General features: G+C 43.6%; 1 protein-coding gene and 1 long non-coding RNA gene across 2 annotated transcripts in view; one reads left to right on the top strand and one right to left on the bottom strand.

The window, feature by feature from the left end:
• Positions 1-26015, bottom strand: part of RFC1 (replication factor C subunit 1) — a 98657-nt gene that overhangs the window by 46137 nt on the left and 26505 nt on the right. The window contains exons 5-7 of the mRNA XM_040418969.1: positions 9966-10189; positions 8531-8608; positions 5475-5549 (exon numbers count right to left, since the gene is read on the bottom strand). Of these exons, the coding sequence (XP_040274903.1) occupies positions 5475-5549; positions 8531-8608; positions 9966-10189 (377 nt within the window). The remainder of the gene's footprint in view (positions 1-5474; positions 5550-8530; positions 8609-9965; positions 10190-26015) is intronic.
• On the top strand, positions 1265-24500 carry LOC120990268. The gene is made up of 3 exons (XR_005776394.1): positions 1265-1425; positions 15528-15535; positions 24486-24500. It is a non-coding gene; the product is annotated as an uncharacterized LOC120990268 (long non-coding RNA).

Genomic DNA, 26015 nt, shown 5'->3' with positions numbered 1-26015 from the left:
TGTAGTGGCTGTGCTGGGTCTTCCATTTAATTGAAAGGGGCTGAGCGACAGTACACCAGCATGGCCACTACACAGTGGACAGTCTTCTGCTTCCATTAGCTGCTGATAACATCTGACCGGTGGGGGTGCCAGGTGTTCAATAAGAGAAAGCTGGAACACCCCTTTAAAAAGTGTAACTGCCATTTCACTATCAAAAATGAAATTCCTAACATATGTGATGCTGAAGGGAATAGATTCATGTTTTTCAGCTAATTTTAACCTTTCTGATGTCTGTATTCAGCCCTTAGCAACCATATTTCTCTTTGCCTCTATTTCAGCAACTTCCTAAGATGGCCTCTGCTGCTCTTCCTGTGATGATCTTTGCCCTTCCTTGAGGCCGTCCTGTATTTCCCTCACTTCCCATAAGCCCTTACTCTCCTAACATGAACTAGCAGGACCAATCAGAACGCAGATGACTTCCCACAGTACCCAGAGCAGTGTGTATTCTCACATACAGCTAACCAGAGACAAGCCCTGCAATTACATTAAATCAGTAAGCATTTCTTTTAACCTCTTAATAGCCAGCTGTCCCTCATTCTTTTCCAGACTGACAGGGGGAAGGGGGGGGGGGGGGGTCGGCTTTAGCTGCTTATATCTCTGGTTTAGTACTAGCTAGAAATATGGGCTTTGTATTGTCTGAAGGCTTTCACACAATACCAGAATGACATAAATCTGTTCAGTACAGGGGAAGATATCAATGACAGAAATCAGGATGCTGTGAATGAAACTGAAAGTAAAAGCTGATTTTACAAGCTGCTACCATTGAGAAGATATCACCATCTAAAGCAGCCCTCCCCCTCAACTTTCTGCCTCAGCCCAGCTCCAGGCTGTCAGGGCTGAGCTCCTCCTCCCAGAGCTCATCTCTCTTGTTAAGGCCTCATGCACACGACCGTATTTTGTTTCAGTGTCCCTTCTGTTATTTTGCGGATAGGATGCGGACCCATTCATTTCAATGGGTCCGCAAAAAACGCGGACAGCACACCCGTGTGCTGTCCGCATCAGTATGTCCGTTCCTCCGCAAAAAAAATAGTGCATGTCCTATTTTTTTCTAGTTTGCGGACAAGGATAGGCATTATTACAATGGATTCGCAAAAAAAAAAAAAACAGATGCTATACGGAACGTCATCCGTTTTTTTTGCAGATCTGCAATTTGCGGACCGCAAAACACATACGGTCGTGTGCATGTAGCCTAATACTGAGAAGACGGACTGCACATGGGAACGCTGTGAGATGAGAGCTGCTGAATAGGAAAGTAGCATGCATTTGTGGGAGTTATTAGCAGGTAAAACTGAAAATGATCAAATTTTAAATCACAAAAGCACTTCTACAGCAGGGTGTACTATACCATTAGGGAATAAAAAATGAAACGGCAGTTACACTTTAACAGTTTAAAAAATTAATTAATTGCAGAAATGTAAATTAATAAACAAGCACTCACCATCCACATCACATATTTAAACCAATTAGATAAAAATACTATTTAGATAAAAATACTATTCATTTAACACAAATAAAGATAAAAAAAATATGTTGAGTGGGACTTGCAAAAATTCCCTTGTGAAATATTTCAATGCACAATTATGGTATTGAGTCAATGTCCTGTTAAAACTTTGCCATTCATATATAAGTAATAAAAACTATTATGGAAAGTTCAAAACAATCGATGCAAAACGATAACTCATATTAAATCAATATATGTATAAGGGTCCATTCACACGTTCGGAGTGTATTGCGGATCCGCAATACACCCGGCAGGCACCCCCCATAGAACTGCCTATTCTTGTCCGCAATTGCGGACAAGAATAGGACATATTCTATTTTTTTGCGGAGCCGCGTCCCGGAAGTTCGGGGCCGCACTCCGGAAATGCGGATGCGGAGAGCACATAGTGTGCTCTCCGCATCCCGTTCTGCCTCATTGAGAATGAATGGGTCCGTGATAATGCGGAACGGATGCGGACCCATTTGCGGACGTGTGAATTGACCCTAATGCCAATTATGTCACTCTTTCATCATCTGCAGTACAGAAATGCTGTAATAAAAAAATGGGTCCATTCATACGATTGGCATATTTAAAAGGATTCTATTTGCGCCAGATGCGTTTCGAGGTGTTCCCACCAGATGGCCACTGAGGAAGAGGTGGGAACACCTCGAAACGCATCTGGCGCAAATAGAGACCGCAACTAGCCACCATAACCCATTTACATTGTTCATTTATCTGCGATATCAAGAACAACAAAAAAGCACTTCAGGTCAAACTAAGAAGTTTTTTTCTCCTCACGTTCTGTGTAACACCCATCCAGGCATCACGTAACAAACAAAGAATTACAAGCTCCATATCGTGTATCACGAGTCACGTGATGGAGCATCACGTGGGACGCCAGCTTAACCGCGAGACCGAAGGAGTACGGCCGCTGCACAGAAAGCCGGCACACATACACCCGACACCAATACGAGGGTGGGTGAGTATCTATACCACGAGGGACCCCTCTGGTGTAGTTGTTGAAACAAATCTTAAGTGAGTAGAGACATTATCTATATTTGCAAGAAAAAGAAAGGTACTAACAATCAAAAGAGGATGCTTTTAAAAATGCCAATAGTATGAATGGACCCATTTTTGATTACAGCATTTCTTTACTGCAGACGATGAAAGAGTGACATAATTGGCATTATACATATATTGGATTTAATATATGAGTTATTGTTTTGCATCGATTGTTTTGAACTTTCCATAATTGTTATTACTTACAGTGAGGTCCATAAATATTGGGACATTGACACAATTCTAACATTTCTGGCTCTATACACCACCACAATGGACTTGAAATGAAACGAATAAGATGTGCTTTAACTGCAGACTGTCAGATTTAATTTGAGGGTATTTACATCCAAATCAGGTGAACGATGTAGGAATTACAACAGTTTGCATATGTGCCTCCTACTTGTTAAGGGACCAAAAGTAATGGGACAATTGGCTTCTCAGCTGTTCCATGGCCAGGTGTGTGTTATTCCCCCATTATCCCAATTACAATGAGCAGATAAAAGGTCCAGAGTTCATTTCACGTGTGCCATTTGCATTTGAAATCTGTTGCTGTCAACTCTCAAGATGAGATCCAAAGAGCGGTCACCATTAGTGAAGCAAGCCATCATTAGGCTGAAAAAACAAAACAAACCCATCAGAGAGATAGCAAAAACATTAGGCGGGGCCAAAACAACTGTTTGGAACATTGTTAAAAAGAAGGAACGCACCGATGAGCTCAGCAACACCAAAAGACCCGGAAGACAACAGAAAACAACTGTGGTGGATGAGCGAAGAATTCTTTCCCTGGTGAAGAAAACACCCTTTATAACAGTTGGCCAGATCAAGAACACTGTCCAGGAGGTAGGTGTATGTGTGTCAAAGTCAACAATCAAGAGAAGACTTCACCAGAGTGAATACAGAAGGTTCACCACAAGATGTAAACCATTGGTGAGCCTCAAAAACAGGAAGGCCAGATTAGAGTTTGCCAAACGACATCTAAAAAAGCCTTCACAGTTCTGGAGCAACATCCTATGGACAGATAAGACCAAGATCAACTTGTACCAGAGTGATGGGAAGAGAAGAGTATGGAGAAGGAAAGGAACTGCTCATGATCCTAAGCATGCCACCTCATCAGTGAAGCATGGTGGTGGTAGTGTCATGGCGTGGGCATGTATAGCTGCCAATGGAACTGGTTCTCTTGTATTTCTTGATGATGTGACTGCTGACAAAAGCAGCAGGATGAATTATGAAGTGTTTCGGGCAATATTATCTGCTCATATTCAGCCAAATGCTTCAGAACTCATTGGATGGCGCTTCACAGTGCAGATGGACAATGACCCAAAGCATACTGCAAAAGCAACCAAAGAGTTTTTTAAGGGAAAGAAGTGGAATGTTATGCAATGGCCAAGTCAATCACCTGACCTGAATTCGACTGAGCATGCATTTCACTTGCTGAAGACAAAACTGAAAGGAAAATGCCCCAAGAACAAGCAGGAACTGAAGACAGTTGCAGTAGAGGCCTGGCAGAGCATCACCAGGGATGAAACCCAGCGTCTGGTGATGTCTATGTGTTCCAGACTTCAGGCTGTAATTGACTGCAAAGGATTTGCAACCAAGTATTAAAAAGTGACAGTTTGATTTATGATTATTATTCTGTCCCATTACTTTTGGCCCCTTAACAAGTGGGAGGCACATATGCAAACTGTTGTAATTCCTACACCGTTCACCTGATTTGGATGTAAATACCCTCAAATTAAAGCTGACAGTCTGCAGTTACAGCACATCTTGTTCATTTCTTTTCAAATCCATTGTGGTGGTGTATAGAGCCAAAAATGTTAGAATTGTGTCAATGTCCTAATATTTATGGACCTGACTGTATATATGAATGGCAAAGTTTTAACAGGACATTGACTCAATATCATCATTGTGCATTGAAATATTTCACAAGGGAATTTCCACTCAACATATTTTTTATCTTTATATGTGTTAAATAAATAGTATTTTTATCTAATTGGTTTCAATATGTGATGTGGATGGTGAGTGCTTGTTTATTCATTTATATTTTGAAATATATGCAATTACCTCAGTGACTGGGTGAGTCACTTTTAAACTAAGCACCCCTACCATAGTCAAAGATAGGTGAGCCACTATAATAATTATATACGGACTGTTCATAGCAGAAATGACCAACTTGTGCGATAACAAAATTGTTAGCACAAAGGTCATTTTAAAACCGATTTCAGTAGACCAGCAATGTCCAAGTGGTGGTACTAATATACCAGACGCGCAGTCTATAAAAATAATTAATGTGCACATTATTCTTAAAGGCTATGTACACCTTTTGGGGCTTTTTTTTTTTTTTTTATGATCACATTGTACTCACTTTGAGCTAAAAAATCTTTTTTTAAATTGGTCTTTATTAAAAATATGGAGTCCTTTTTTCTGTACAGGGCTGAAATGCTCTAATAGCAGGATCTGCATTTTCACTCTTTTTTCTTAGCTTACTGATAAGAATGTGGCTTAAATAAGTGTTTATGACCTTCGCACAGCTAGACAAACAGTTAACCCTTTGTGACAGAACGGCTCAATATTTTTAATAAAGACCATTTGAAAAAAAGATTTTTAACCCAAAATGAGTAAAATGCAATCATAAAAAAAATTGCCTCCGTAGGTGTACACAGCCTTCAAAGTTAAAACAGGGCGATTCAAAATAAATTGTGGCGAATAATATTAAAACAGCTCATAGGCATAAAATAGATGCCAGGAAAAAGATCCGTAAGGGCACTGATGAAATGTCCAAGTCTCCAAATGACAAAGGAGGTACATTTTCAGGTTTTCACATGGTAAAATAGAAATGGACAGGAAAAATCCAACCTGATCCATTATCCCTGAAGGACAGTAAACTGGGGAGAGGTACCTTATCTCTAGGTGTATCGTCTATCATGGCCAGTGTTTTCGCAAATTCTTCATCTTCGTGGAGCTGTTTTTCAAACTATGATAAAATAAAAAAAAAGGCCAAGTGTTATCCTCTCATGTAGAAGACACTTTTACACATGGAGTAATCTAAAATTGTGACAACCTTTGTTTCCAGTCCAGGCCTAGGTGGTGTTCACGACTGATAGATAAGCAAAGGAGATAACTGATGTCTGATTAAAACAAGGAGGTATCACTTTGCGCAGTGGGTTGGATGCACCCAGAGATGCACTTTTTGATGAAGATGTGCCATGCAGTGCAAATTAGAAAAATGTGCCAACAGCAATGGCACTCCTAAGACATTCTTTGGGAATCCTGCCCTATAGTGATGACCTGCTGCTACTACACCTTAGAACAGTAGTGGCGAACCTATGGTGACAGAGGTGGCACTCAAAGCCCTCTCTGTGGGCACCCGCACCCTGGTGTACCAATATGCCTTAGACTTCTGCTGCCCTTCATCAGCGCAGGGCGCACTATGAACGGCACAGGCAGCGCAGGGCGCACTACGAGCGGCACAGGCAGCGCAGGGCGCACTATGAGCGGCACAGGCAGCGCAGGGCGCACTATGAGCGGCACAGGCAGCGCAGTATGTACAGCGCAGGGTGCACTATGTATGGCCCAGGCAGAGCATTGAATGTAGGCAGGTTATTATAGCTAAATGATAAAGTACATGGAAGATACACTATACTGGACTGTGGTATTCAGGTTAAATTGCTGTGTTGGCACTTTGCGATAAATAAGTGGGTTTTGGGTTGCAGTTTGGGCGCTCTGCCTCTAAAAGGTTCACCATCACTGCCTCAGAAGGATGCAATTATTTAATATAATGCCACCTATTACAATTCAGAAATACATTACACTTGGCTCAAAGGGCAGCAGACCCTGAAAGTGATTGATGTCACAGATAAGTAGGTGCCCGCTAGGTTTCATCATATGACTCATAAATAAAACTGTGTTACCCATTAAAGGCTTAGGCAATGGCTGTCACTGTAGATCAAGGTCAGCTTGGTTATTTCCTAATCAGGTAGATGGGTTGGAAGAAGAAAATGCAAACAAATCTATTTAAACGATGCCACAACCATGACCTATCCAATAGCTAGGCTGCCGGATGAAGAATGCCATAGCTCCGGGCCATCTGCCATCAACATCAATACTGAGAACTCAAAGTCCCTGCGAGATGGAAACGTGTTAGTGCTGGCAGGGATTTATCACCTGGAAAATGACTGTAAAAGTCTGTAAAAAGAGCCATAATAAAAGGAGATTAGGCGCAGTTTCCAGTAGGTGCTGTAGTGTTGTTCAATAATACCAGGAGACAGGCATGAGATTTAGCCGCGAGCCCTAGATGGAAGCTGCAAACAATTACGTATCTACAGGGGCAGCCTCTGGGCCTCTTGTTTTCCCTGAGATATGCGCCACCAGAAGAGTCCAGCAAATCTCCGTACAGTATTATTCCGAAGTTTTGAACAAAGCAGCTATGAAATAAAAAATTGCCTTTGAATCCACTGCGATTCGATGCAGACGCCCCAATGGTCCCGGACTCCCGAGTCTCTGTGACATTGCCGCCCAGCGATCCAAGATGGCAGTAATGAGATATGTGACCGAGGAAGCCATAACTGTCTGCAGCAGTCAGCGCCTGCACTGTACATACACACAGGTTGTACTTTGGGACAGGAAATTGGACGGAAAATACGTGATCAATCCGTTACACAGGGATTTTGACACGGATTTCACCCTCAGCATTGCTAAAAGGGAGAATCCACACGGGAAATTGACAGGATTTGAATTTAAAATTCTTACTGCAACGAGCGTGTGAATGAGATTTGTAAAAGTTTGACTTTGCTGCTACTGTAATACCTGCGGATTTACTACATTCAAATTCACAATGGTAATTCTGCTGCCTAATTTTACACAACTAATGTCGTTTTTATAATCGTGTCTATATGGACAGAGTCACAAGTAGAAACACCACTTCTGGTCTCCATTTAGGACTATGAAAGTTCCCAAAATGTGGCCACTAAGACGGTCACTAGTCTCTGTCCCACCACAAAGAGTTGCCATAAATTATGACCACTATTTTTTTATCACTGATGGAAATACAAACAATAATTCAGCGTGTCTTCATTTTTCAGGGGTCTGCAGGAAAATACCATTCTAATTTAGCCCATATTAAGAATTGTAAAATATTAGAGCCCCCAGCTGCCATGCACTATTTGTAATCCAGGTGGGCTTTAAACAGGTTTTTAACAGACCCCAACACAGTGTTGTACCTGTTCAAAAACTCACACTTACCTGCTCCCCACAACTTCATTCCGGCTCCCTTCAGCGGCCTTCTGGTCCCCATTCTGTAAACTTCTGGATGGAGAGACTAGTTTTAAAGGTGACTTGTCCCCAAGAAACACATGACCGAGCACTGTTCCACTTGGGGACTTGTCCCCACCGAGGCTAGTCATTGGCTGTAGCCCCTTGTCCATCCAAAGCTTCACAGGACGGCGGCTGGAAGACCCCTGAAGGGAGATGGGACAAAGCACCGTGGAGAAGGGGCGTATACGTTTTTTCAACCAGTACAACACTGTGCAGAAACTGTTAAAAAATTCCCAAAGCTGGACTACCCCTTAAAGGTCATCTGTCAGCAGATTTGTACCTATGAAACTGGCTGACCTGTTACATGTACACTTGGCAGCTGAAGGCATCTGTGTTGGTCCCATGTTCATATGTGCCCGCTGATGTCTTAATATATGCAAATGAGCCTCTAGGAGCAACGGGGGCGTTGCTGTTGCACCTAAAGGCTCAGCTCTCTGCAGCTGCCGCGCCCTCTGCACTTTGACAGGACGAGACAGTGTAAACATCATTACTGTCTGGTCCTGTCAATCTAAGTGGAGATGGCGCGAATTAGTGATTCTTCTTAAGATTCTGCAATATCAGGATTTCCAAATGCACTCTTCATGTGAACACGGCAAGAAATAATTTCCCATATCATGCTGTTCTTACAAAACAACTACTCACTGCTTCATCCTCAGCAAGTTGCAGCTCTCTAGCAATAGCTTCATCATCCATCATAGAGTCATCTGTGCTTCTACGAGGCTGTTAGATTGAAAAAAAAAAAAAAAAGTAAAATGCAGTTGACTGGATTTCTAGATATGGATTACCTATCCTAAGGACAGGTCATCAATACAAGATTGGTGAGGTCCCGGGACCCAACACCACCTCCAATGACCTGTTCTCAACAACTACAGGAAAGGAAACTAACAGAGAGGATGGAGCTGGAACCAGACAGCTCCATACACCATGTAGTGGACATGCCTGGGTACTGCAGCTCAATCATTCATTTGATTATCTGAGAAAAACAAATTGGTGAGGGTGCTATGTTTTGGACCACCACCAATCTGATATTAATGACCTTCACTATGGATAGATCACCACATCTAGAACCCAGACAAACCCTTTAAAAACCAAACCCAAAGTGACTTGTATCCTGTTAAGGGGGGTTGTCCCAGAATGGCAACTTATCATTTATTCAAAGTATATTAGGACAGTCCGCTGAATGACCAACAATCACAAGAACGAGAGTCTCGTATACCCCATTTGAAGGGAACACCCATCAAGAATGTGCAATGTCACTCAATAAAAAGTCTATGGGTCTGTCCACAGAAAGGTAATAAGTTGTCATTCTGGGAAGACACTTTAATAGTGTAATTAAAGGGGTTATCCCACTATTTGTAACTGATGACCTATCCTCTGAATAAGGCATCAGCAATTGATTGGTGGGGGTCCTGTTAGTGCTGCTGCCTTCTCACTGCTTCCCCCCAGCCAGAGACGTCACGACCGCTTATCACGTGGCCTGGGTGCAGCTCAGTCCCATTCCAGTGAATACCCCCAGGCCACGTGACCGATGGTCGTGATGTCACTGGCCCTAGGGTAAGCAGCGAGAAGGCAGTGACGCCTAAAGGGGTGCCGGGCCTTCCCAAACAGCTGATCGGCGGGTGTCCCGGGTGCCCGACCACCACCAATCTAACACTGATGACCTATCCAGAGTATAGGTCATCACTTACAAATATAGTGGTAACTCAAGTTACAATATTGATTGGTTCCAAGATGACCATTGTACATTGAAACCATTGTAACTTGAGTAATCGGCTCCAAAGGCTTAAAATGTCATCCAAGATAAGAGAAAATGAAGATTTAAAGAAAAAATAAGCAGATAACTAAGACAGATCAAATAAGTCCTTACATATAACAGTCAGGAATAGCTGCTAACTACTCTAGCAACTAATACAGCTAGTTTACCAGAGAAGTAGCCTTCATTGGTTGGATCTGAGTCTGAGACATTGTTGAGTCTGGTTTCAAATTACGATGGGTCAGAAAAGACCATTGTATGTTGAAAATATTGTCTCCTGAGGCCACTGTAGTTGGACCACCCCTTCTAATAGAATTGACTTACTTCCTCTTTCTTGGTTTCCACAAGCTTCTTGTGAGAACGCTTGACGCTCCCCATTCCAAAGAAATCTATCGCCGATGTACACACCCGTTTTTCTGGCGTTTTAACTTTGGCTGGTACACGGGTTTTGTTACTAGTGACAGGAGACTTTGAAGGAGGAGAAACAGCAGCAGTTCCATTTTCTTTAGGTTTCTTGGGCTTTTTCAAAACAGCAAAGTCTTCCTCATCTGAAAGGAGAATAAAGCTTCAGATTATCCTCAGGTAGCACGCACTGGACAGAGGGAAAACCTCCCGAGTGACCAGGTAGTTGAACCTGGTCCCATATAACTAAATGTTGGCCAGCTCATGGGTATGGGGTGTTCTGACTTCCCCACCACATGTCAGGCAGGTACGATTTTAATATGCTAACCCTTGGATCTCAAAGAAGATCATCATCGTAGAAGTCTGGAGGCAGCTTTCTCCCTACTGGGAACACGTGCATGCTTGGACTAGCCAAGGGTGTATATCAGGAGGAGGCCAGGAGGGAACAGATGTTGACAGCTATCTAAAGTGCCTTAATCTTCAATGCTTGTACTGGTTAGCCCAATATACAGCTACCACAAAGAAGATACTACATCTGTGCCTGCAGTCCATGGAGACCTCCTGAAATAGCTCTTTAATTATGACCTGGAAGAGAAAGCTAGCAAGACCTGATGTGGCTGAAAAACAACAAGAAAATAGAAAGAGTCAACCGCTTAACATCTCATACACTGGAGTGGACCCATTTTCCATGCAAAAACATCAATTTTCTATCCAAAGGGGGGGGGGGGGGCAGAATAATGATAATGTATGAAGTAATATTGTGATCCGGCATCAACCCAGTGATTAATATCGGCCATGATATCTTAATTAATGACGCATCCCTGACAGATACATGTAATGGTCTCCTCGGGCTTTCCACCTTGCCTGCAATATTAGATCAAGGTGCCAGCGGACAGGGAGAGAAGCGAGAGCTCCGCAACCATGGGAGATCAATGGTTTAATATACAACGCTATGAAGTGCTAGAAGACGGAATTGATACAAATTAGACCCTCAGCCGCCAAATGCTGCACTATAGTCAGCCGCTTCCCCTCCATAACGTGAAGTGAATGTAACAAAGAGGCTATTCTGTCTGGAACTAATGCACATCAGGGTCCACACACGTCCGCAGTGTATTGCGGATCTTTTGTCTCAGACTCGGGACGTTTTTGTTGAATGTCACTTTACTGACAGAAACCTGCTGTTTAGCTCATACAGGTCCTTCTCAAAAAATTAGCATATTGTGATAAAGTTCATTATTTTCTGTAATGTACTGATAAACATTAGACTTTCATATATTTTAGATTCATTACACACAACTGAAGTAGTTCAAGCCTTTTCTTGTTTTAATATTGATGATTTTGGCATACAGCTCATGAAAACCCAAAATTCCTATCTCAAAAAATTAGCATATTTCATCCGACCAATAAAAGAAAAGTGTTTTTAATACAAAAAAAGTCAACCTTCAAATAATTAAGTTCAGTTATGCACTCAATACTTGGTCGGGAATCCTTTTGCAGAAATGACTGCTTCAATGCGGCGTGGCATGGAGGCAATCAGCCTGTGGCACTGCTGAGGTGTTATGGAGGCCCAGGATGCTTCGATAGCGGCCTTAAGCTCATCCAGAGTGTTGGGTCTTGCGTCTCTCAACTTTCTCTTCCCAATATCCCACAGATTCTCTATGGGGTTCAGGTCAGGAGAGTTGGCAGGCCAATTGAGCACAGTAATACCATGGTCAGTAAACCATTTACCTGTGGTTTTGGCACTGTGAGCAGGTGCCAGGTCGTGCTGAAAAATGAAATCTTCATCTCCATAAAGCTTTTTAGCAGATGGAAGCATGAAGTGCTCCAAAATCTCCTGATAGCTAGCTGCATTGACCCTGCCCTTGATAAAACACAGTGGACCAACACCAGTCCAGACTGTGGGTACTTGACACTGGACTTCAGGCATTTTGGCATTTCCCTCTCCCCAGTCTTCCTCCAGACTCTGGCACCTTGATTTCCGAATGACATGCAAAATTTGCTTTCATCCGAAAAAAGTACTTTGGACCACTGAGCAACAGTCCAGTGCTGCTTCTCTGTAGCCCAGGTCAGGCGCTTCTGCCGCTGTTTCTGGTTCAAAAGTGGCTTGACCTGGGGAATGCGGCACCTGTAGCCCATTTCCTGCACACGCCTGTACACGGTGGCTCTGGATGTTTCTACTCCAGACTCAGTCCACTGCTTCCGCAGGTCCCCCAAGGTCTGGAATCGGTCCTTCTCCTCAATCTTCCTCAGGGTCCGGTCACCTCTTCTCGTTGTGCAGCGTTTTCTGCCACACTTTTTCCTTTCCACAGACTTCCCACTGAGGTGCCTTGATACAGCACTCTGGGAACAGCCTATTCGTTCAGAAATTTCTTTCTGTGTCTTACCCTCTTGCTTGAGGGTGTCAATGATGGCCTTCTGGACAGCAGTCAGGTCGGCAGTCTTACCCATGATTGCGGTTTTGAGTAATGAACCAGGCTGGGAGTTTTTAAAAGCCTCAGGAATCTTTTGCAGGTGTTTAGAGTTAATTAGTTGATTCAGATGATTAGGTTAATAGCTTGTTTAGAGAACCTTTTCATGATATGCTAATTTTTTTTAGAAGGACCTGTATATATTTATATTAGATAAAAAAAAAAAATGTCTCCTGTTTTATTACTTACCTATCACTTGTTCCCACAACAAGTTGTTTTTTTTCATAAATGTGACTTTTTGACAAAAAGTCGCATCTTTATGCCATAAATGCGACTTTTTACACAAAACACCACAGCAAAAATGGCCGTTGGAAACTCTGGATGAAGATACAAGCTCTCCACGAAAGAAGAGACCGCCGACGCTTTCTAAAGAATGGACATAATTCATGGGGACTATCTCGGGCTGCAGTCATCTGGGGTCTTGGGAGTTAAACCTTTCTAGTTTCAGGTACCCGGAGCAGCAAAGGAGCGACTAACTATCCTGTAATATACTGGATAAATAGAGGATCCAGTAGGTTCACTTAGAACCGGACACTTAATTAATCTGTTATAATTAAAGTTTAATCCGTTACAGTTAGTTTAATGGTTAAAACCTTTACAGTAAATTTACTGTCTTTTCCTTTTTACCCCCCTTCCCTTACATTTTTTAACAGTTTTATTTATTTAACGGTGACATTCGTATTTTTTACTCTTGGTATCGAGGATACTAATATGGTTTTCACTATCTCTAGTATTATTAATACTAAAGGCCTTAATAGCCCTTTCAAAAGATCAATGTTTTGGAAGGAAGCAAAACTATTAAAATCCGATATCATATGCGCCCAAAAGACCCACTTGAATAAAGAGGATACTTTTAGATTGCATCACAAGAACTTCACTAATAATTTTACCGATCCAGCCACAGGGAAGAAAAAAGGGGTAGCAATAGCGATTAAAAAGAACTTAGCTTTTCAACTCGTTAAAAAAAAATTATGACCCAAAACGGAAGATGTATTATTCTCGTTTGCAACATTAATAATAAAATATATACACTAGTCTCCATATATGACCCCAATTAGGGTACTTTCACACTTGCGTTATTCTTTTCAGGCAAAAGGGCTCTATGCCGGAAAATAACTGATCAGGCATATCCCAATGCATTCTTAATAGATAGAAATCCGTTCAGTTTGCATCAGTATGCCTTCCGTTCAGTCACTGTCCGGCGTTTTGGCCGGACATAATACCGCAGTATGCTGCGGTATTATGTCCGTCCAAAATGCCTGATCAGTCGCCGAATCAGGCATTAATTCCCATTGACTTGCATTAGTGCCGAATCCGGCATTGCAAAACAACTGAAGGACGGATCTGTCCTTCCAGTCTGCGCATGCGCAGACCGTGCAAACTGTGAACAAAGACTGCAAGATGGATCCGTCCATCCGCATGACAAGTGGAAAGATGGATCCGTCCATCCGCATGACAAGTGGAAAGATGGATCCGTCCATCCGCATGACAAGTGGAAAGACGGATCCGTTCTTGCAATGCATTTGTAGACGGATCCGCACGCGTACCGCGTTAAGGACCGGGCTTCGCCCTTCCAGGTGACTGCTCATTCGGCTGGGGTAGTGGGGGCCTCTTGGGCGATGCATCACAGGGCTTCGGCCCTTCAGGTGTGCAAGGCGGCAACCTGGTCATCTTTGCATACTTTTTCCAAGTCTTACAGAGAGTGCACACCTCTGCATCTGCTGACGATTCTTTGGGGCGTAGAGTTTTGCAGACAGCGGTTCTCTGATTGACAGGGGGGGGGTTGTAGTTAAGCCCAGCCCAGGGACTGCTCTGGAACGTCCCCTGGTCAATGCCTGTGTCCCCCAATGAAACTAGATTTTTGTACTTGCCGTAAAATCTGTTTCTCTTCCGTTCTTTGGGGGACACAGCTCCCATCCATTCTTTTGTTTATGTGCCTTTTTTCGGGCCTGTGTGGTTCGGGATTTGCACATAATGTAATTTTCTTGTCTGGCTTCTCCTGCTTTTGCACTAAACTGATTTCGCTTAGTCCCTGTAGGAAGGGTATAGCTGAAGAGGGAGGAGCTTACACTGTGTGCTTAGTGTCCGCCTCCTAGCGGCCACAGCTATACCCATGGTCAAGGCTTGTGTCCCCCAATGTACGGAAGAGAGACAGATTTTACGGTAACTACAAAAATCTAGTTTTTTCCTTCAATTGAACTGCAGATGTTTCCCTGGTCACTGTGTGGTGTGTGCATAAAACTTTTATAAGGGGGCAGCTGATACAAATCGCTGTTCATAACAAGAAATATAGGCTTCTTAACACAGAAAAACTAAGTAAAGACATAGTAGATCTGGAACATTCACATAAACTGTTGCCCGTAACATAAAAACAACTCCAGGATTTGAGATATGAGTTATATCAATTATACCAGCACAAACATGAACACTACCTGAGAAAAGCGAAAACACGCTTCTACTGGCAGGGGAACCGAGCAGGATCTATGCTGGCGAATAAGATTAAAACTAGAGCAGCTAAACAGAAACTACACTATAGAATAACCAGCACAACAAACAGCAAAATCCCAGAGATACAGCTAATCTAGCCTTCGCCTCCTACTACTCCTAATCTAAAGGATGATCCCTCCATGCCACAACCTATTAGTGATACGATCAAGACCTTTTTGAAGGAGATTTCACTTCCAGACATAGCAAAAGAACAATTAAACCCATAGAACCACAGGAAATATTAAAAGTGATAAAAAGTTATAAAAAATAATAAATCCCCCGGACCCGGAAACGATGGTCTGTCTAATGAGTATTCTAAAACCTGCTATGACATCCTAGCAGCCTTTCAGCAGATCTTCAATACAGGGAAAATCCCTGGTGAAATGTTACACGCGACGATCATTCCCCTCCCCAAACCAGGAAAATCTCCGGACCTACCGGGTAACTTCAGGCCCATTTCTTTACTAAATTCAGACCTTAAAATGTGTTCAAAGATTTTAGCCAACAGAATCTCTCATGTTGTCACAAGTCTGCTTCGTTAGGTCTAAGAAAACTATAAACGGAACCAGGAGAATAATTGATCTTATTCATGTAGCTGAGACAGATCGGATGCCGTCTCTGCTTCTATCACTGCGGAGAAGGCTTTCGAACGCATACACTCAGGATATTTGTTTGAGATGCTCTCTAAATATGGGTTCGATGGTAGTATTTTAAATGCAATCAAGCTTCTGTACTCCCAACCTTCAGCATCAGTATATATTTCTGGAATGATATCTGACAGGTCCTTAGTAAGCAATGGCACAAGGCAAGGGAGTCCCTTACCCCCTATTATTTTTGCCCTTGTGATAGAAACGCTAGCTGAAAAAAATTTGAACGCACCCATTAATTTGTGTTGATGATCATAGCCATAAAAAAATTGGGCTGTTTGCTGATGACATACTATATTTTGTGCTTTATAAGACGCACCCCCATAAATCAGACCCCCATAAATATCAGGCCCCCATAAATATCAGGACATCACATCAGCCCTCCATGTCAGACCTCAGATCAGCCCACATTGTCAGACCCCCATCAGACCTCAGATCAGCGCTCAATGTTAGACCCCATCAGACCCCAGATCATCTTAAAATAAAAACCTCCTCTTGCCTATCCTGCGCCGCGGCTCCTTTTCACCTCCGGCAGAAGTCACGCTCCCCTGTCTTACCGGCCTGCGCGGCTCTGTCACCTGACTGCATGCAGCGTCAGGTCATAGTGCGTGCACTACGTACTGACGCTGTACACAGTCAGGACAGTGAAGCACCGGCCCCAGCAAGGAAGACCGGGGAGGGCGAGTACTACAAACGTCTGCGGCGCTTCGCTCCCAACTTCCATAATGGAAGCGCTCACTAGTATTCGCTCTATAAGACGCATGCCAATTTCCCCCCCACTTTACGGGGAAAAATACAGCAATACTAGCGCTCACAGACTCCCTTAACTCCTTACCAGCAGCTATGCAAATGTTGGAGAGAATTACATCAATCTTGTATTATAAATTAAACGTTACTAAATGTCAAGTCTTAAATTTGTGTTTAAATCAACCAGTAACCACCTGACTGAGAGCTATGTACCCCCTCCAGTAGGATAACCAATATATCACCTATTTGGCTAAAAAACTTACACCGTCTACTCTCAAACCTACTCTCAACCAACTATACGCTTTTAAGGGAGAAAATAAAAATGGAGCTAATCAAAATGAAAATAAATAAATAAAATAAAATAAAAACATGAGATCTCATGGACGTGTAGAATTGCCTCAATTAAAATGTTTACTTTGCATCAGATCTTATACAGTCATGTGAAAAAATTAGGACACCCTTTGAAAGCATGTGGTTTTTTGTAACATTTTTAATAAATGGTTATTTCATCTCCGTTTCAACAATACAGAGAGATTAAAGTAATCCGACTAAACAAAGAAAACTGAAGAAAAGTCTTTTCAAGATCTTCTGTAAATGTCATTCTACAAAAATGCCTATTCTAACTGAGGAAAAAGATAGGACACCCTCACATGTATTCCCTCTTAAATTGGCTCAGATCTCACACAGGTATATCACACCAGGTGCACATAATTAGTAGATCGTTACTCTGCATGTTGAATGAGGCTTGCCCTATTTAAACCTCAGACATTTAGTTTGGTGTGCTCCTGACTGTTGAAGTGAGAGTGAGCACCATGGTGAGAGCAAAAGAGCTGTCGGAGGACTTCAGAAAAAAGATTGTAGCAGCCTATGAGTCTGGGAAGGGATTTAAAAAGATCTCAAAAGATTTTGAAATCAGCCATTCCACTGTCCGGAAGATAGTCTACAAGTGGAGGGCTTTCAAAACAACTGCCAACATGCCCAGGACTGGTCGCCCCAGCAAGTTCACCCCAAGAGCAGACCGCAAGATGCTAAAAGAGGTCTCCAAAAACCCTAAAGTGTCATCTCGAGAACTACAGCAGGCTCTGGCTACTGTTGATGTAGAAGTACATGCCTCTACAATCAGAAAGAGACTGTACAAGTTTAACTTGCATGGGAGGTGTGCAAGGAGGAAACCTTTGCTTTCCAAGAGAAACATCGAGGCCAGACTGACATTTGCCAGAGATAAAGTTGACAAAGACCAGGACTTCTGGAATAATGTTCTTTGGACAGATGAGTCCAAAATTGAATTATTTGGACACAACAGCAGAGGACATGTTTGGCGTAAACCAAACACAGCATTCCAAGAAAAGAACCTCATACCAACTGTGAAGCATGGAGGTGGAAGTGTCATGGTTTGGGGCTGCTTTGCTGCAGCAGGACCTGGTCAGCTCACCATCATAGAATCCACGATGAATTCTACTGTGTATCAGAAGGTGCTTGAAGAACATGTGAGACCATCAGTTAGAAAATTAAAGCTGAAGCGGAACTGGACCATGCAACATGACAATGACCCAAAACATACTAGTAAATCAACCAAAGATTGGCTGAAAAAGAAGAAATGGAGAGTCCTGGAATGGCCAAGTCAAAGTCCAGATTTGAATCCCATTGAGATGCTGTGAGGTGACTTGAAAAGGGCTGTACGTGCAAGAAACCCCTCAAACATCTCACAGCTGAAAAAGTTCTGCATTGAGGAGTGGGGTAAAATTTCCTCAGACCGATGTCGAAGACTGGTAGATGGCTACAAGAACCGTCTCACTGCAGTTATTTCAGCCAAAGGAGGTAACACTCGCTATTAGGGGCAAGGGTGTCCTATCTTTTTCCTCAGTTAGAATAGGCATTTTTGTAGAATGACATTTACAGAAGATCTTGAAAAGACTTTTCTTCAGTTTTCTTTGTTTAGTCGGATTACTTTAATCTCTCTGTATTGTTGAAAACGGAGATGAAATAACCATTTATTAAAAATGTTACAAAAAACCACATGCTTTCAAAGGGTGTCCTAATTTTTTCACATGACTGTACCTGTTCCGTAATTTACGGATACCCTTTCCTATGAAAATACTAAAGGAACTGCAATCTATCATATCTAAATATATATGGTTAGACAAACACCCAAGAGCTCAAGCCGAAATGCTATACTTACCTCTGTCTAAGGGTGCATTCACACGACCGTATTTTTGGCTCCGCAATTTTGCAGAACGGGTGCGGACCCATTCATTTCAATGGGGCTGCAAAAGATGCAGACAGCACACAACGTGCTGGCCGCATCCGTAGATCCGTTCCGTGGCCCATTCACACGGCCGGTATCAGTGTTTTGCTGATCCGCAATTTGCGGACCACAAAACACATACGGTCGTGTGAATGTGGCCTAAAGGGGGGGTTCGGGTGTCCGTCTATTGTAAGATATTATAGAGCCTGCATATTTGAGCAGCTTAGATTTCTATGGAAGGGTGAGGAGGACAGACTGTGGATCTCAATTGAGCAGCATCTGATGGGAATATCTAATCCATCATCATTCTTTTACTTCCATTCAATGACAGAACAAAAGCATAAAATACACCTCTCTCCTACAATTGATGCGGTTTTAGAACTATGTAACTTATTAACCACCAAACCGAAAGCCATCAATGTGGATTTCTAGAAGGCCCATCTAGAAGTATTGGAGAGGTGCATCTTAGAATATGGGTTCACACCGGCATTAAGTATATAGGGGACTTATTTGAAAATGCTGATTTATTACCCTTTACTATACTTAGAGATAAGAATGTTATACCCAATAATTTCACAAGTATCTGCAGATAAGACACCTGTTATCTAAGAAAAAGTGTCCACTGCCTGATTCTTCTAAACTTTCCCACCTACTACATAACCCTTCTCATCATCTCAGGGCGTTGTCCCCATCATATAACTATATGTCAGAAGCCATCAATGACCCCCTAGCTGTATATTGTCGCAAATGGGAAAAAGACCTGAACTGCTCTATTAATCCAGATCAATGGCAAACATCTTTCTCAATTATATCCAGCTTATCCAGGTGTGTGAATCCCCTAGAAAACTCAAGAAAGATTTGACATAGATCGTATCTTACCCCGTCTAGGCTAAATAACTTATACCCTGATACGTCTAATAAATGTTGGAGGTGCCTTGGATATGATTCATGTATGGTGGGATTGTAAAGAGATTAAAGCTCTTTGGTTAGCTATGTGGAGTTTATTATTTTTATTATTATTTATTTATTTTATGCACTTATATAGCGCTACTATATTCCGCAGCACTTTACAGACATTATCATTACTGTCCCCAATGGGGCTCACAATCTAAGGTCCCTATCAGTAAGTCTTTGGAGTGTGGGAGGAAACCGGAGAACACGGAGGAGACCCACACAAACAGGGAGAACATACAAACTCCATGCAGATGTTGTCCTTGGTCGGATTTGAACCTAGGACCCCAGCGCTGCAGTTACAATATCTCTCTCAGCACAACAAGCTCTTTTGTCAGTAGACTTAGGCTACTTTCACACTAGCGGCAGCCTTCTGAACAGCCTGCCGGATCCGTGCTGCCGCTAGTACACGCGTGCCGCTGAAAGTGCGCTCTGGCCTCATTCACTATAATGGGGGCGGGCCGGAGGTTCGGCCGCAGCACGGCGAACATGCAGAGAGGCGGCCGGAATAAAATTACGACATGTCCGGCGGCACGCGGTCGTAAGCGGCAGCACGGATCCGGCAGGCTGTTCACCCTCCGAAACAGCCTGTCGGAGAAGGCTGCCGCTAATGTGAAAGTAGCCTTAGATTCCTTTCCATATGAGATCAGAACGGTGATCACTCGTAATAATTAATGTCAGATTAAAAATAGCTAGCTACTGGAAGAAATCCAATCCTCCTCCGTTCCCATTAATCATACCTATGATTTCAGCGAACGGCTTATCAGAGAAACTAATAGCTTCTTCCGTGAACAAAATACCCCAGTTCATCAAGAAATGGAGTGTATGGCCTAAAATCTCTCTACAATACTGAGATGTGTATGAACAAGGACAGAGGTCATCTGCACCAAACTCCTGATTAGGTCACCGATTTCTGTTTCTCCCTCCCTTTTGTTACTTTATATTCCCTCCTTTTTATTATTACTTTATATACCTTGTGATTATTTTTCAGCCTCATTTGAATAGGTTGTCTATTGACAATGAATATAAGGTCATGTGTTCTGTATATGATTCAATGACAATGCATCTCTGTTCAAACATAAGACCACTTTACTAATTGTTAATAGGTTTTTGATAAAACAAAAATAAATGTTAAAAAAAAAAAAAAGTCAGAATAAAAAAAATGGTTTTGAAAAAGGCAGGGAAGGTATTAGAATAAGAAAAAAATACTCACTGTCCAGAACACCCTCCGCTGCAGCACCAATGCTACAGTCATGTTGGCTGCAGAGATGACGTGCTGGTATACAGCATGAGACCACTGAGGCCAGGGGTTGGCTGCAGCAGTCACAGCAGCATATGAGCAGGTCCAGCCGGGAAGATCAGAGCGGCGGTGCTGAAACAGAGGGTGTTTGGGACGGTATGTGTTTTTTTTTGTTTTTGTTTTTTTGTCAATCCCTTTATAAAAAAATTAAAAAAAGGGGGGGGTTTGTTTTTAGCTTCTGTGGAGCCAGAACCAAGCAGAGAGGACCAGGTTATGGTTTTCTCCACAGGTCCCGCGTGGGAGTCTGAAGGAACAGTTTTCAGCCAAAATCTGAAATCTGGGCACCTTTACACTGCAGCTGTTCTCAATTTTTATGAAGGTATCTTAAAGGACACCTATCATTTTCCTAAACTTCTGACATGTCAAAGTGAGATGTCAGTATTGATCGGTGGGGGGCTGCACACTGTGCACTTTCGGTTCTATCCAGAGCTTCTTAAAAAGCAGAGTACGGCTTCGTACACAGCATATGGATTTATTAAAGGGGTTTTACACTGATGACCTATCCTCAGCACGGGTTATTAATGTAATCGGTGGGGGACCGATTCTCAGGACTCCCAAATATCTACTGTTAGAAAATGCCACGGCCTCTCCATAGGTCAGCGACATCACTTCATCAGTCACACGGCCGAGGCTGAGCTCCATTACAAAGAACAGCCGCTAGCCAATGAACGGAGCTGACACTCACCGGAGCAGCAGGGGGTCCCCGGGGTCAGACCCCCACCCATCACATACTGATGACCTATCCTGAGGATAGGTTAGTATTAAAAACTCTGAAAACCCATTTAATTGCAGCCTCTAAAAGTATAAGGCTGAACGAACTGTATACTTCGAGCTAGAATCTCCGGAGGATAAATGCTGAGCGTACACATTCAATAAATGTTCCGCAATCATGACACGCGGAGAGGCGAAGCAGCGTCCTCGTGTATGTCATATCTCCGGTAAAATCACAGCCGCAGGGTTCCTTTGTGGCATCTAAATAGATGGAAATGATCTAAAACCTAAACACGTATATTGTACATTCATGAATATATGAAACCTGGATATTAAAAAAAAAAAAAAATAACAAAAAAAACAGCAGTACTACCTGTGAATATTAGATTATGTTAATACGCTCCCGCCTGGAGTAGGACTGAAATTACCATACTGAGCGCTACCCAAGGCCGTGATAAAATCATGCGATGAGACATACGTGGTGCAGAAGACACCTGGAAGGGGTTACTGTACTTACTTTGACATAACGCTTCATGTCATACAGTATATTGGCAATAGGCAAGAACAAAATAATTGTCAAGACCCAGCAACATTACATTATAACCAATGCACGCAGAAAGAGAACTCTGAAAAAACCGCACACGATCAAATACAGTACATCATCATTTAAAAAAGTTAGACCCTTCACCCACAGTTAGGTAAGAGTAACCTTGAGCTAATAAACCAGCAAACACAGATCCACCCCTCCACCGCCAGACAACCTTGACCAGTGCCCAGCTCCCGTTAGCTAATCGCTATCAGGATTAACCCTGAGAATCCCACGCTGGGAGCATGCAACTGAAGCTGGCGTCCTGAAGGCAGGCCTGCAAGCACCTCACATTACTATGAAATAACCTTGGCCACACTATAGAGCGGTGCAACCAGTACACGTCAGACCAAGGCCATGGGAAAGCTGGACTTGTATGGCTTGTTCACATCCCCATGGGGTTTTCTAGATTTCTGTTCTGTCAGAGGAAAAAGGAAAAAGGGACTGAACGACGGATACAAATAGACCTTCCATTTCCATCCATCACTCATATTAAGGCCTCATGCACACAGCCGTTGCCATATTGCGGCCATGCAAACAGTGGGCGCGCAATGCACGGGCAGTGATGGCCAGTTTGCGAGCTGCCATCTTGACTCACAAGTTCGACGATGCACAGGTAAGCCCTTACCTGTGCCGGTCTGAAACAAATGCGGTCACCGGGAGCAGGCAGTTCCGAGAACAGCCCGATGAAGGCCCCCGGCGGCTGTTCTCGGAACTGCCTGCTCCCGGTGACCGCATTTGATTTCAGACCAGCTTGCGGCACAGGCACAGGTAAGGGCTTACCTGTGCATCACAGGACTTGTGAGTCAAGATGGCAGCCCGTATGTGTTCGCGGGCGAACACTGCGAACAGGCCATCACTGTACCTGGGCACCGGCCGTGTGCACCCCGCATCCCATTCACTTGAATTGGTCTGCAATCCGGAAGGTCGGTGCGGAAGGGAGGCACGGATCGGAAGCCCACGGAAGCACTCCGGGTTTCCGTTCGTGCCTCCGCACCGCAAAAAAGTAGTGCATACACAACTTTTTTGCCGTGCGGACTGTCGGACGCGGCGCCAAATCAAGTGAACGGGTCCGCAGCCATATGGTCGTCGCCCTAAGGCCTCCTGCACACAACCGTATCAGTTTTGCGATCCTGACCGTGTACATGCAGACCGTTTCCTATAGAAATGACCTATCCTTGTCCAAAAAACTGACAACAGAAGAACATGTTAAAAAAAAAAATAATTATATTTATGATGAGGAATTACATGCCTCCTCTGGCAGGCCTTATCAAGACCGGCGTAGCACATGCCGCTCCTGATAAATCAGGGCCTTAGTGGCTATAAATGCATGAAATAATTCAGCTTTGCAAATCTCCTAATTTAAGAGGACGCCGCAAATTAGTAAAAAGGGTCTGCTTTATTACCCTCATAGAAACAGCACCTCTCCTCGTGCACGGGCTCTTCAGCCCTATTCACGGCTTGTGTTTCTGGGTAGATGAGCAGATCTTTATTTTTTTCTGAACAAGCTCTTTAAGGGTGCTCTTACACGGCCGTAAGTGTTTTGCGGTCCGCACATGGCCGGCACTATATAGAGAATGCCTATTCTCGTCCGCAACCGCAGACCAGAATAGGACATGCTCCATATTTTTATACTTTTTAAAACCAATACCTGGCATTGTAGGTCAAGTTTAGGTCTACGCGTTTCTCATAAGCTGCTCAGTTGCGGCGCTGTGCCCCCCTTCTGTTTTGCCGCCCTGTATGCTAATTAATAGCATCGGTACAGGGAGAAGGAGACGGACGCGTTTCTAAGGGGGCGTCCCCCTACTCCCTTGTGAACTGTCCAGGTCACCGTCAGGCAGAAAGTGAGCTGTTTTTTTTCTGAATGGCTGCGACGCCGTCCGCTGCGATTGGACCGCGCCGCAGCCAAGGAGATGGAGACGCCCCCTGAGAAACGCGGCCATCTACTCCTCCCTGTACCAATGCTATTGATTAGCATACAGGGTGGCAAAACAGAAGGGGGGCACAGCGGGGCAACGGAGAAGAGTATGAGGGGGGGAAAAAAAATTGCGATATCACATCTCCTAATCTTGGCCTACAGGTATTGATTTTAGAAAGTGCAAAAACGGATGAAAGGCCCCCTTTAACCCTTTGTTCCCATCTGAAAGTTATACAATCACTAGTATAAATCAGTGGGTAGGGGACCTCTTGTCCAATCCATCAGTGCCACAACCATCTTCTGTACGGGGAACTGCCACACAGATCCATCCAGTCTAGTGAGCGGTGCAAAGAAAAACAGCATTGTAGCCCAAAATTCTCAGGATCAGTGGTGGCCTCAGAAGTCAGAAACTAATGTAATAGCCATAAGATATGGAGACATCCCTTTAAGTTCACCAATGTAAACTACATAACATGAAGACAATGGCCATTACTCTCTGCTCCATAGTCTATGAACGCACGGGATGTACAAAACAGACGACAATAGTAAAAGGCTATCAACATCATAAAATCAGCCCCCGAGTGAAGAACAATGGGGGCTGTCCCGTTACAGCCGTCTAGGCAAACATGAATATACGGTCAGCTACAATGAAAAGATGGAGATGGGGACGGGAAGCACCGGGAAATAACAATACATGCAAACAGACGTTAAAGGGAGTGCCCTGTAAAACACACACGTTAGCCGCCATTCGCAATGCAAACCATTAAACAGCATACGATCTTTTGAAGTTTAAGATGGTAGCTTAGGCCGGGCCATTTCCTACAAGGTAAAATGGAGATAATGAGGACGGAGGCTACACATGAAGGCAGACAAAGCAGACCGATTGGGGAGAGGAGTCAAGGAACGGTTTAAAATCCAATTAAAAGAAGCTTCTCTGTCTAGTTAAACACATGTAATAAAAGCCCTGTGCTAGAATACTCCTTGTCTGGTTAGATATTACACATACAAAATACTCTCCTCGCTGCAGAAGATGGGGGTCAATGGGAAGTCTGAGCCCAACTCCAGTCCTTCTCCTGCCGCATGGATAGCACGTGCTTCTATCTCCTTCTTTTAGCAGATCGCCAGGGGTCTCAGCACTCGGACCCCGCAGATCAAAACCTCTGATATGTCGTTATGGCATAACAAAATTTGTTTTAAGAGAAGGTCCAGGTACTTTAAAGTGTAACGTGCCTATTATTACTATACAGTACAACATGGTCGAGATTTGCCAATTGTTGGTCACCTAAAAGGGGTTATCTGACCTTGGAGACTACACCCACTTTAGTCCGGACCTGTGCCCCTGAACATAAAACAAGGAAGACTCCCCTGCCTGCCGTCGCTCCATTCCCGGATGGTGGCGATCCCCGCAGTTCCAGGGAGCAGCTGGGTCCCGTAACCGCTGTGGCTTGAATGCTAGATCACAGAAGTTATGTACCATTCAAGACTGTGTGTGTGATCACCTGCGATAGGCCATAGAGGTAATAGGATCTAGCCGCTCCTCGTCCTGTGGGGACTGGAGGTGGCTGGGAACGGAGCAGTGGTGGGACTGCGGACAGGAGAGACCCCCCCCCCCTTTTTTTTTTTTCTAACGTTCTAGTGCACAGGTCTGGACCATAGGGTTTATTTTTTCAAAGGCCGGACAACAACCCCTTTAAAGCCCCCTTTAAACCTAGACAATCACTCCTCCTACCTGATAGTGCCTTTACACAGGGCAACTTTCACACGGACCAATAATCAGGCCAATTATCAGGGACGAGCATTTGTATAGATGCTTGTCCCTGAAATTTGGCTTGTGCAAAAGAGACCGGTGATCACCTGAGCAAACGATCGTTCATCAGATGATCCTGTCAATGCTGGAACCAAAAATCGTTTC

The sequence above is a fragment of the Bufo bufo genome, chromosome 2, assembly GCF_905171765.1.
Source record: "Bufo bufo chromosome 2, aBufBuf1.1, whole genome shotgun sequence".
In the NCBI taxonomy this organism is placed as follows: Eukaryota; Metazoa; Chordata; class Amphibia; order Anura; family Bufonidae; genus Bufo; species Bufo bufo.
Note: the sequence above shows the minus strand (reverse complement) of the source record. Positions and strands in the feature narration are given on the sequence as shown.